This window comes from Pediculus humanus, genomic scaffold (genome assembly GCF_000006295.1).
Source record: "Pediculus humanus corporis 1103172107562 genomic scaffold, whole genome shotgun sequence".
NCBI classification, from domain to species: Eukaryota; Metazoa; Arthropoda; class Insecta; order Psocodea; family Pediculidae; genus Pediculus; species Pediculus humanus.
In genome coordinates this window covers 350,410-359,862 of record NW_002987177.1, presented here as the reverse complement: position 1 = coordinate 359,862, position 9,453 = coordinate 350,410, and the positions used below count along the sequence as shown (strand labels likewise).

The window sequence follows — 9,453 nt, the reverse complement described above, 5'->3', positions numbered from 1 at the left end:
TATTTTTGTCATTCCAGGTTTTTCCCAATTTTATTCTCGTGTAATAATTTTACGCTCGCTTTATTTATTTCCAGCCGCCGACAGGGAGAACAAAAACACACACAAAAAAAAAAATTTAATTTCACTTTCGATTCGCTTCACGAACGATTAATCGAACCTGTTTTTTTTTTTTTTTAATTTCCAGGCATTTTTATTTATCTATCGAATGCGCGCGCAAACTCGATAAAAACTCGAATCGAATTGAAATTTTTTATTTCGGTATTTAAAAAAGAAAATAAAAAGGGAAAAAATGTCTTTGGGATCGTTTCGTGTAAACGTTAAAAAATGTTTTAATAATAATAATAATAATAATAATAATGTGAAAAGATGGATATCGCATACGGAAAGGAAATCAGATCAATTTATGACGTTAAATTGTGACGTCGATTGGGCGATTGCTAAACCTTACAGTGCCGTACCTGGACCGAAACCTTTACCATTGATCGGTAATACTTGGAGACTTTTACCATACATTGGACAGTATCAAGTATCGGATTTGGGAAAAGTATCGAAAATATTATATGATACCTACGGAAAAGTAAGTTTTATTATTATTATTATTATTAATTAATGATGTCATTATAATGACGTGTAAGTATTTGGTTTTTCTGGAATGTTTTTTTTTTTTTTGTAAAGAGCGGAAGAATAAAAAAAAAAAAAAAACCACAAATTACGGATTTGGTTTGCGGATTTTTTTCTGTAATTTTTTTTTCATTCACTTCCGCTCGATCCCTCTTGCCCCCCCCTCAACTCCTCCCCCCACTTTCTCCCCATTCATTCTGTGAATGTTTTACGATCAATCGATTCAATTAAAAAAAAATTAATCAAATTTTGTCATTAATAAAAAACTTTCACTTTTTTTATTTATTTTTTTTCCCAATCTACGAGCGAATGAATGTTTAAAAAATTTTCCAGGAGGAAGTAACAAACCGGAAATCGAACATAACCCGGTTTTGGAATGATTTCATTCTTTCATTTCGTTCTCATCAGTCATCTCATTATGTGGTAACCACGATGGTCAAGATCGTTAACTACTCGTTTTCTTCTACCTCCGCTCCCTTCCCTTCCTCCTCCTCTTCCTCCCGTCTTCGTAACAACTTTAATTAAGGCCGTTATGGAGAAATTACGTAGTGCGTGCGTGCGCGTGCGTGCACATTTGAGATTCGCGCCCAAAAGAGAAAGAAAAAATCAACTTTCTGACCGTATTATTTTTATAATGAAATTCATCGCGAGGAAAAACGTAATAGCGGCCAAGAAAAAAACATTCCAGTAATGCCAAAAGTGAAACTTTAAAAAAAAAACGATTAAATAATAATAATGATAATGATAATGATAAATTTCCATCACGGAAACAAGTATTTAAAAAATAAAAACCGATTCCAGTTTTTTTTTTTTTTTGCAAAATCAATGTCAAAACGTTGAGTGACGTCATAAAAAAATTTTTTATACATTTACAGGTTGTAAAAATGTCTGGACTTATTGGAAGACCGGATTTGTTATTTTTATACGATTGTAACGAAATAGAAAAAGTTTACAGGAACGAAGGACCGACACCGTTCAGACCATCCATGCCATGTTTGGTCAATTATAAAAGTCAAGTAAGAAAAGATTTTTTTGGAGAAATGGGTGGAGTCGTCGGAGTGTAAGTCGTCATACAATTATCATTATTATCAATATGATAACGTAGGTAGTGGTAGTAGTAGGGGGATGAAAATTTAATTTCTGATTACAGACACGGTGAACCCTGGAGAAAATTCAGGACGAAAGTACAGAAACCCGTATTACAAATTCAAACTGTCAAAAAGTACATACAACCCATCGAAGAAGTCACGCTGGATTTTATCAATAAGTAAGGAGGGGGGGGGGTCACCAAAAATCCTCATCACTAAAATCAATTATTTAAGGTCACCCCACAAAAACCAAAGGTTTGCGGTGATGACGTCACAAGGCAAACCGTCCAATTAATTTATCGAATTTTTCCAGAATCGAAAAAATGAGAGATGAAAATTTAGAAATGCCAAAAGATTTTGATAACGAAATACACAAATGGGCACTGGAGTGTATCGGTAGAGTTGCTTTAGACGTTAGATTAGGTTGTTTAAATGATAACTTATCACCGGATTCGGAATCGCAAAAAATAATTGAATGCGCACGTTACGCACTTAGAAACATCGCCATATTGGAATTGAAAGCACCCTTCTGGAGGTACATTCCGAGTTCATTATGGACGCGTTACGTTAAAAACATGGATTATTTCGTAGAGTGAGTGAATTTTCCCCGCCCGATTTTCAAACCTCAGAAAATTAAACCTTAATCGTAACCTTTTTTTTTTTTTTTTCCAAGAACCTGTATGAAACACATAGATGCCGCCATGTTGAGATTAAAAGAGAAAAAGTCTGTGAATGAAAATGATTTATCGCTCGTTGAAAGAGTTTTAGCAAGCGAAACGAATCCGAAAACTGCATATATATTAGCACTTGATTTGATATTAGTAGGAATCGATACGGTAAATATCGATATATCGAATTAAAAATTATATCGAACGACTATTATCGGAATAATCGTTTCAGATTTCTATGGCTGTTTGTTCGATATTGTATCAATTGGCAACGAGACCTTTAGAACAAGAAAAAATGTTTTTAGAATTGAAAAAAATTTTCCCCGATCCAAAATCTAAAATCACGTCGAAAAATTTAGATGAATTACATTACACGAAAGGTTTTATACGGGAAGTTTTTAGAATGTATTCGACCGTTATCGGAAACGGAAGAACTCTACAACAGGATACAGTAATCGGTGGTTATCAAATACCAAAAGGAGTAAGTTTTCACTTTTCCTACCTAAACCTAAAAAAAAAACAAAACATTTTTTTAAAGAAAACAATTTACAGGTACAATTAGTATTTCCGACATTAGTTACCGGAAACATGGAAGAATACGTTACGAAACCAAATGAATTTTTACCGGAAAGATGGATTAAAAATACCGGATCTGACGTACAATATAAATTTCATCCATTTTCATCTCTTCCATACGGACACGGTTCTCGTATGTGTTTGGGAAGAAGATTTGCCGATTTGGAAATACAAGTTTTACTTGCTAAGGTAAACAACTATCGTTCAATCGATTAATCGATCGATAAATCGAATTTTTTTCTCATCGAGTTTTTTTTTTTTTATTACAGTTAATTCGTAACTACAAACTCGAATTTTTACATAATCCTCTCGACTACAAAGTAACATTTATGTATGCCCCTGATGGCGACCTTCAATTTAAAATTACGAATAGAAATAATTGACCTCTCCCCCCCTCCCCATCACCCATCATTAAAATATTACGTAAGTTTTACCTCCTCCTCCTCCTTCTTCTCCCCGCGTTCCCCCTCCCCCTTTCAATTCACGACTTGTTTACTTTTCAATTGACATAAATGTTGATTTTTTTATATCGTTTTTTTACGTAATCCATTCTCGTCGTACGTTTGTCGATACCTCCCCCCTCTCCCCCCTTTCCTCTCTCTCTCTTACAATTTACACGAATTCAAATCCAATCATCATCATCATTATGTTAAGTTCGATGACCTAAAACAACCTATCATTTATGATTATTTAAATAATCAATCATACCGAACGCGTAGTCTTCGCGTAGATTTCTCTCCATTTTCTCTTTTTCCAAAACGAAAAATGACTTTCTGGAGAAGACACCTGGAGAAGAAGTTAAAGAAGTAAAAAGAAAAAAATCAAATTCAAAGTGTGTCCAGCAAAATCTTCGGCAAAAAGGCAAACACACGTCAAGTAAGCGAAAAGTTTTCGATGTAAAAAAAAAAATTTTATGCCCCGAAATCGTTTTTATTTATTTTATTATTATTATTATTAAATTACATTCTTGCGTGCGTGCGTGAGTGCGTACGCACGCGTCACGCATATACGTAATCTATACATAATAAATATTTTATTAATAATAAATAAATTTATAATTAAATTTTCCATTTCATTTACATAAAATCCAAACAAAAACTGTGATAATTGATAAAATCCACTAAATTCTTTCGCGTACATAATAATAATAATAATGATAATGATAATAATAATTACCGTAATGTATCTATCTTTATATATATATAAATGCGTGTCCGTGAAATACTTTACGACAACCAGTCGGTGACTTTTTCATTCTTTTTTTTTTATCCTCGATACGACAACCATAAGTGCCACCGTCGACAGAATCGAATCATTCACCCAGATGAGTATGAGAATAATTCGTTAAGATTTTTCTTCCATTTTGCTGGAATTGACGCGAGGCAAACCTCACCAACCAGGAGTCGTGTTTGCTAAACGTCTCATACGCCTGTAATAAAACCGACAAATTAAAAACAAACAAAAAAACAAACAAGCAAGAAAAAAAAACGAGAAAATATTTCGTGTTCTCGCCTTGTATTTCTATCTTGATCTCGAATTTTCTTTTCCATTTCCGCATCCGTCAAAGTTTCCAAAAACGGTGCCCACTGATCGGATTCGCTCGGCGGCCGATACGGTACCTGATGAAGAATACGAACAAAAATAAAATTCAAAAGATTTGTCATAAAATTACAAACCAAAATTTCCGGATATAAGTTTTACTCACTTCAACGACCGGAAGCGGAGCTTCGCTGAAAGCATAAGTTCTCTGATGCCACGTTATTTGACCCCTTATGCTGTACGCAATCGCGGTCACGAATTCACCACCCAAACCTAATTCAGCACATAATTTTTGTGCGAACATCTCGGGAGAATTTTCTTTCTCGGACATGTCCCATTCGACTTGATCAACTAATGAAGTGTTACCAACGTGAATGTTTAACTAAAAAAAAAAAAAAAACAGAAATGATAGCAACAATGAAATTAAATTTTCACTTGGAAAAGCCCTTTGTAAAAGCCCTATCTAAGTCACAAACCTTGACGATAACTCTTTGATCAAATTGTTCAGACAAAATATTATCTGTCGGAAATGCATCCAATTGTTGTCGTATAGCTTGCGCAATGGCAGGAACAAATGCAATAGGATTTAAATCTAAATCGTCACATAAAACCTTTAAATTTAAATTAAAAATTTATGAATCAAATTATAACAAAAGAAAAATAAATAAGAAATGATAAAATAAAAATTTACTTCTGCAAATTGTTCTGGAGTTATCAAAGTTTCATTTTTATTCCATGTGAATGTATCTCGTAATTTTTGACCCTCAATTTCCATATCTAATCTAATCGGAACGAGTACTTCTGTTTGAGATGCATTCTCATGAACAATATTCGGATCAGAATCATCGAAACTGAAAATTTTATAATAAGATTTCTGGAATTTTAACTAATAGATAATTAGAAAATTAAACAAAAAGAGTAATTAAATATTACCATAATGGAAATGTTCGAACTTTTTTATTTTGAACTCTGTTTCTATTTATCGGTGTTGCCTGTGGTACTGCATCTAAATGTGAACTATTCGGAAGATTGGGAACCCAAGGCATTGATTTTTTAGATTTACTCGATGCTGGCATAACAATTTCTGTAGTGTGAATTGAAACTGCTTTGTATTTTTCATCATTACCATCAATTATATCTTCGACCTTTATTAAAAAAAAAAAAAAAGCAAACCCATTTCATTAAAATAATAATAATAATAATTGAAAAATTATTTATTAGTGTAACTCACTTCAGAAGCTCTGAGTAGAGAAACGCTGGATGCTAAACAATGATTACTGACTCCTAAATCTAAAACTCTTTTTCTTTCGTCCACTGTCAAATTCCTTCTGTAAAGTCCTGGATATCTTTTGTATAAGGAACCGCGAAATAATCTTAAATAATTTCCCACCTAAATAATAATAATAATAACAATAACAAAAATCATAAAGATGCTAAACTCGGTATATGCCGAATAACCTCTCCATTAAAATAATCGTAATTAAATATTTTAAATAAAATTTTAACCGTTTACCTCGCTTCCAATGCAATAATACTCTCCATTTTCTTCAATTTGAAAACTTACGGGTTTATCTCCGTAAGTTTTCAATGCCATCCTTCCGGAAAAAATTTTTAAAGATTATATATAAACAACGCAAAGGTAAAATGTTTATTCGAGAACGTGCGTTCAACCGATTTATTAACGTGTAAATAGATAAACGTTATTAATTTATTTTTTTGACGATAGATGACGCTACCGTTTTCATTCGTAAACATTTCCGACTGATATTTAACGTACGTAAACAAAAATTTAAATTTTTTTAAAATTCAATAAAAAAATTAAATTTAAACGATTATTATTCATTATTATTATTATTATTATTATATTGACTCAATGTCAAAATGGTTAAAATTAAAATTGTTATCATAAAAACAAAAAAATGAAACTCTACGAGTAAATTTATTATAAAAAAAATTCCCTAATAAAATCTTTTTAAAATCCTAAAATTACATTATTAAAAATATTATTATCCAATGAAAAAAAAAAAAAACTCGTTTCGAACACAACAACAAAAACAACAACAAACAACAAACGACAACAAAATTTTGTGTTCTTCGAACAGTAAAAAATAAAAAAAAAATAAAATTATCAGTTTTCATTATTTAATATTCAAAATTTAAAATTTAAAAATTAAAAAAAAAAAAAAATTTAATTCCGAGATAATATGAATTAACAGCAAAAATAATGATAATAATAATAATAATAATAATAATAATAAAAGTTAAAATTTATGACTTAACTTTCACCCTGTTATATAATTTGTTTTCCCTAAAAATTTCTCTCTCTCTTTCTCACTCTCTCTATCTCTATCTCTCATTTGTAACTTTTTCCTCCTAAAAAAAAAAACAACCAAAATTTATGCACATCATAAAACAACCGAAATTTTTCCCCTTTCCCGAACCTCCCTCCCTTCCCTCCCTCTCCACCCCCTTCGCAAAAAAAACATAAATATATATAAATAAAAAAAGAAATAATAATAATAATAATGGTGGGTCGGAGATAAATTTTTTTTTTTTTTTTGTTGATTTTGTCCAAACTATAAAATAAATTATAGCAATGCGATGATGGTGGTTATAAACCATAGAATTTGTTGATAACGGTAACAACAACAACAACAACAACGACAAACGGCAAGAGAACAAACGGTTAAAATATATTCAACGATATAAAATATATATTTATGACCGCTAAAAAAAAAAATTCGTTTTATATCTTTTATCACATAAATTTTCGTTTTTTTTTTTGTGCGTTTTTAACGAACCTTTTTTTGTGTTTTTTTTTTCTTTTGTGCGTATGTAACTCATAGTATAAATAAATTACGCGCGCGTTTTTCTCTTCGCGTACGGTAAAATTCTTTTTTTTTTTGTTATAAGTTAAATATAATATTAAATTCGAACGAGCGGTTATGCGTCTTTAACTTCTCCCCTTAGAGAAAAAATTTGTTCCCGATTCGTCATTTAACGCCGCGTCAAATGTGATAAGAAAAAATGATAAGGAAAGAAAATAGGGAAAGAGGAGGATGGTGATGGAAAACGCGAAGGGAAAAATGATTTTGTAATATTTAAAAAAATCAAAACGTTTTTTTTCGAGAACGTGTCTCATTCTGACGGTGATCAGAAAAAAATTAATTTATTTTTAATGTATTATATATCGCTAAAAGTTGCCGAAGACAAAAAAAAATTAAGATAATTATGTAAAAGAAAGAGAGAGAGATTAAAGAGAAAAAGAGTGAGAAAGACGGTGAGAGAAAAAGAAGGAAAGAGAGAGGGGGGTGAAAGAAGAAAAAAAGAGAGGGAGAATAATATTTAAAAAAAATGAAAGAAAGTGAGAGAGAGAGAGAGAAAGAGACAAACAGTGAGAGAAAAAGAGACATATAAAGAGAGGTAAAGTGAAAAAAAGTGAGAAAGAGAAGGACAAACAAGGAGAGAAAAAGAGAGAAAGAGAAAGACAAACGAAAAGAGAAAAAGAGAGAGAAGGAGACAAACAGTGAGGGGGAAAGAAAGAAAAAGGTGAAAGAAGAAAAAAAATGAGAGGAAAAAAAAGAGAGATATAAAGAGAGAAAAAGAAAGAAGAATAGAGAAAGACATAAAAAAAGAGAGAGAGAAACAGTGAAAGAATAACAGAGAAAAAGAGAGACAAAGAGAGAAAGAATAAGAGAGATAAACAGAGAGAGAGAGAGAGAGAAAGAAGGAAGTAAATGAAGAAAAAGAGTGAGAGAAAAAAAGAGAGAGAAAGAAAGAATAAAATAATAGAGAAAAAGCGAGAAAGAAAGAAAGAGAGAGAGAAAGAGAGAGAAAGACAAAGATGGAGAGAGATAGGGTAGGGTAGGAGAGGAGAGGAGGTAAAAGAAAAGTAAGCTGTCAAAAACATGGACTTTTGATGTAGAAAACAATAAAAATTACTATTCAAAGGCTCGTACGTAAAAAACCTTAGGAAGAAAAGCCCTTGGGAACGTGTCGCAGATGATGATGATGATGATGATGGCATGGCGACATATGTCGACCCTAATGTGGTCGCAGTTCTTTGATTTCAATCTGACAAGAGAAATGAAATTTCCCAAGAGTACAAAATGAAAAAAAAAAAAAAAAAAAAAGACAAACCACGACAAAAAAAAAAAAAAAAAAAATAAAAACTTTTGAAAAAAAAAAAATATCGACAAATTTTTTTTTTTCTCCAGAAATATATTATTATTATTATTTTTCCAGTAAAACAAACAAATGGAAGATTTATTTAAAATTATTATTAGTATTATTATTATTATTAAAATAACTTTTTATTATTAATTTTAAAACAAATAAATTTTGTGATTAACTAACCGTAGAAATTAAATTTAAAAAATTTTTTTTTCTTTTTGTTCGTCTTCTGCTTTCCCCCCTTTCCCCAATCCCCCGTTAATAACTTTAAATAATATTATTATTTAAATAAAAAACCAAAAAAACTAAAAATTTCTATTGGAAATAATCAGTAAATTATTTTTCCATTTCAATGAATTTTCCATAGAGTAAGAAAAAGTAAAATTCTTTATTTAAAATATCGGAAAATTAAGTTAGAATTTGATTGTTTTTCGACGGTGGCGGTGACGTCAGTGGTAGTGGCAATAACATCGACGAATCCTTTCGCGGTGGTGGCAATAGCGGTGCCAATGACGTAACAACACGTTGTTGTAAAACGCTATTGTAATTTCATCGACTGGAAAAAATGTTTTCTGTTCTTTTTTGATAAAAAAATTAAACTTTTTCCTTTTTTTTCCTATTTTCCTTTTTCTCTTCGGGGGGCACCCGATTCGAATATTTTTTTTTTAAATCAGGACCGTTTCTAAAATTTTTTTTTTTTTTTTTTTCATTTTCTATTTTATTTATTATCATATCGAACTTTTACGTTATATCGAAATTTTTCGAATTCAATTTAATTTTCTCTTATC

The 9,453-nt window shown here is 30.9% G+C and overlaps 2 protein-coding genes across 2 annotated transcripts; one reads left to right on the top strand and one right to left on the bottom strand.

Moving 5' to 3' along the window:
- Nucleotides 1-289: 289 nt before the first annotated feature.
- On the top strand, nt 290-3,336 carry Phum_PHUM217140 (cytochrome P450, putative; the record flags this gene model as incomplete). The annotated part of the gene is made up of 8 exons (XM_002425690.1): nt 290-577; nt 1,497-1,681; nt 1,772-1,888; nt 2,023-2,301; nt 2,383-2,545; nt 2,610-2,858; nt 2,930-3,142; nt 3,223-3,336. 8 exons carry the CDS (start codon nt 290-292, stop codon nt 3,334-3,336), a joined length of 1,608 nt encoding a protein of 535 aa, XP_002425735.1.
- Nucleotides 3,337-4,374: 1,038 nt separating this feature from the next.
- Phum_PHUM217130 (snf5, putative) lies at nt 4,375-6,086 on the bottom strand (the record flags this gene model as incomplete). Its single annotated transcript, XM_002425689.1, has 8 exons — nt 4,375-4,382; nt 4,443-4,572; nt 4,659-4,874; nt 4,969-5,103; nt 5,184-5,343; nt 5,426-5,637; nt 5,724-5,882; nt 6,006-6,086. The coding sequence occupies 8 exons, from the start codon at nt 6,084-6,086 to the stop codon at nt 4,375-4,377; spliced, it is 1,101 nt and encodes a 366-aa protein (XP_002425734.1).
- Between the last annotated feature and the right edge of the window lie 3,367 nt (nt 6,087-9,453).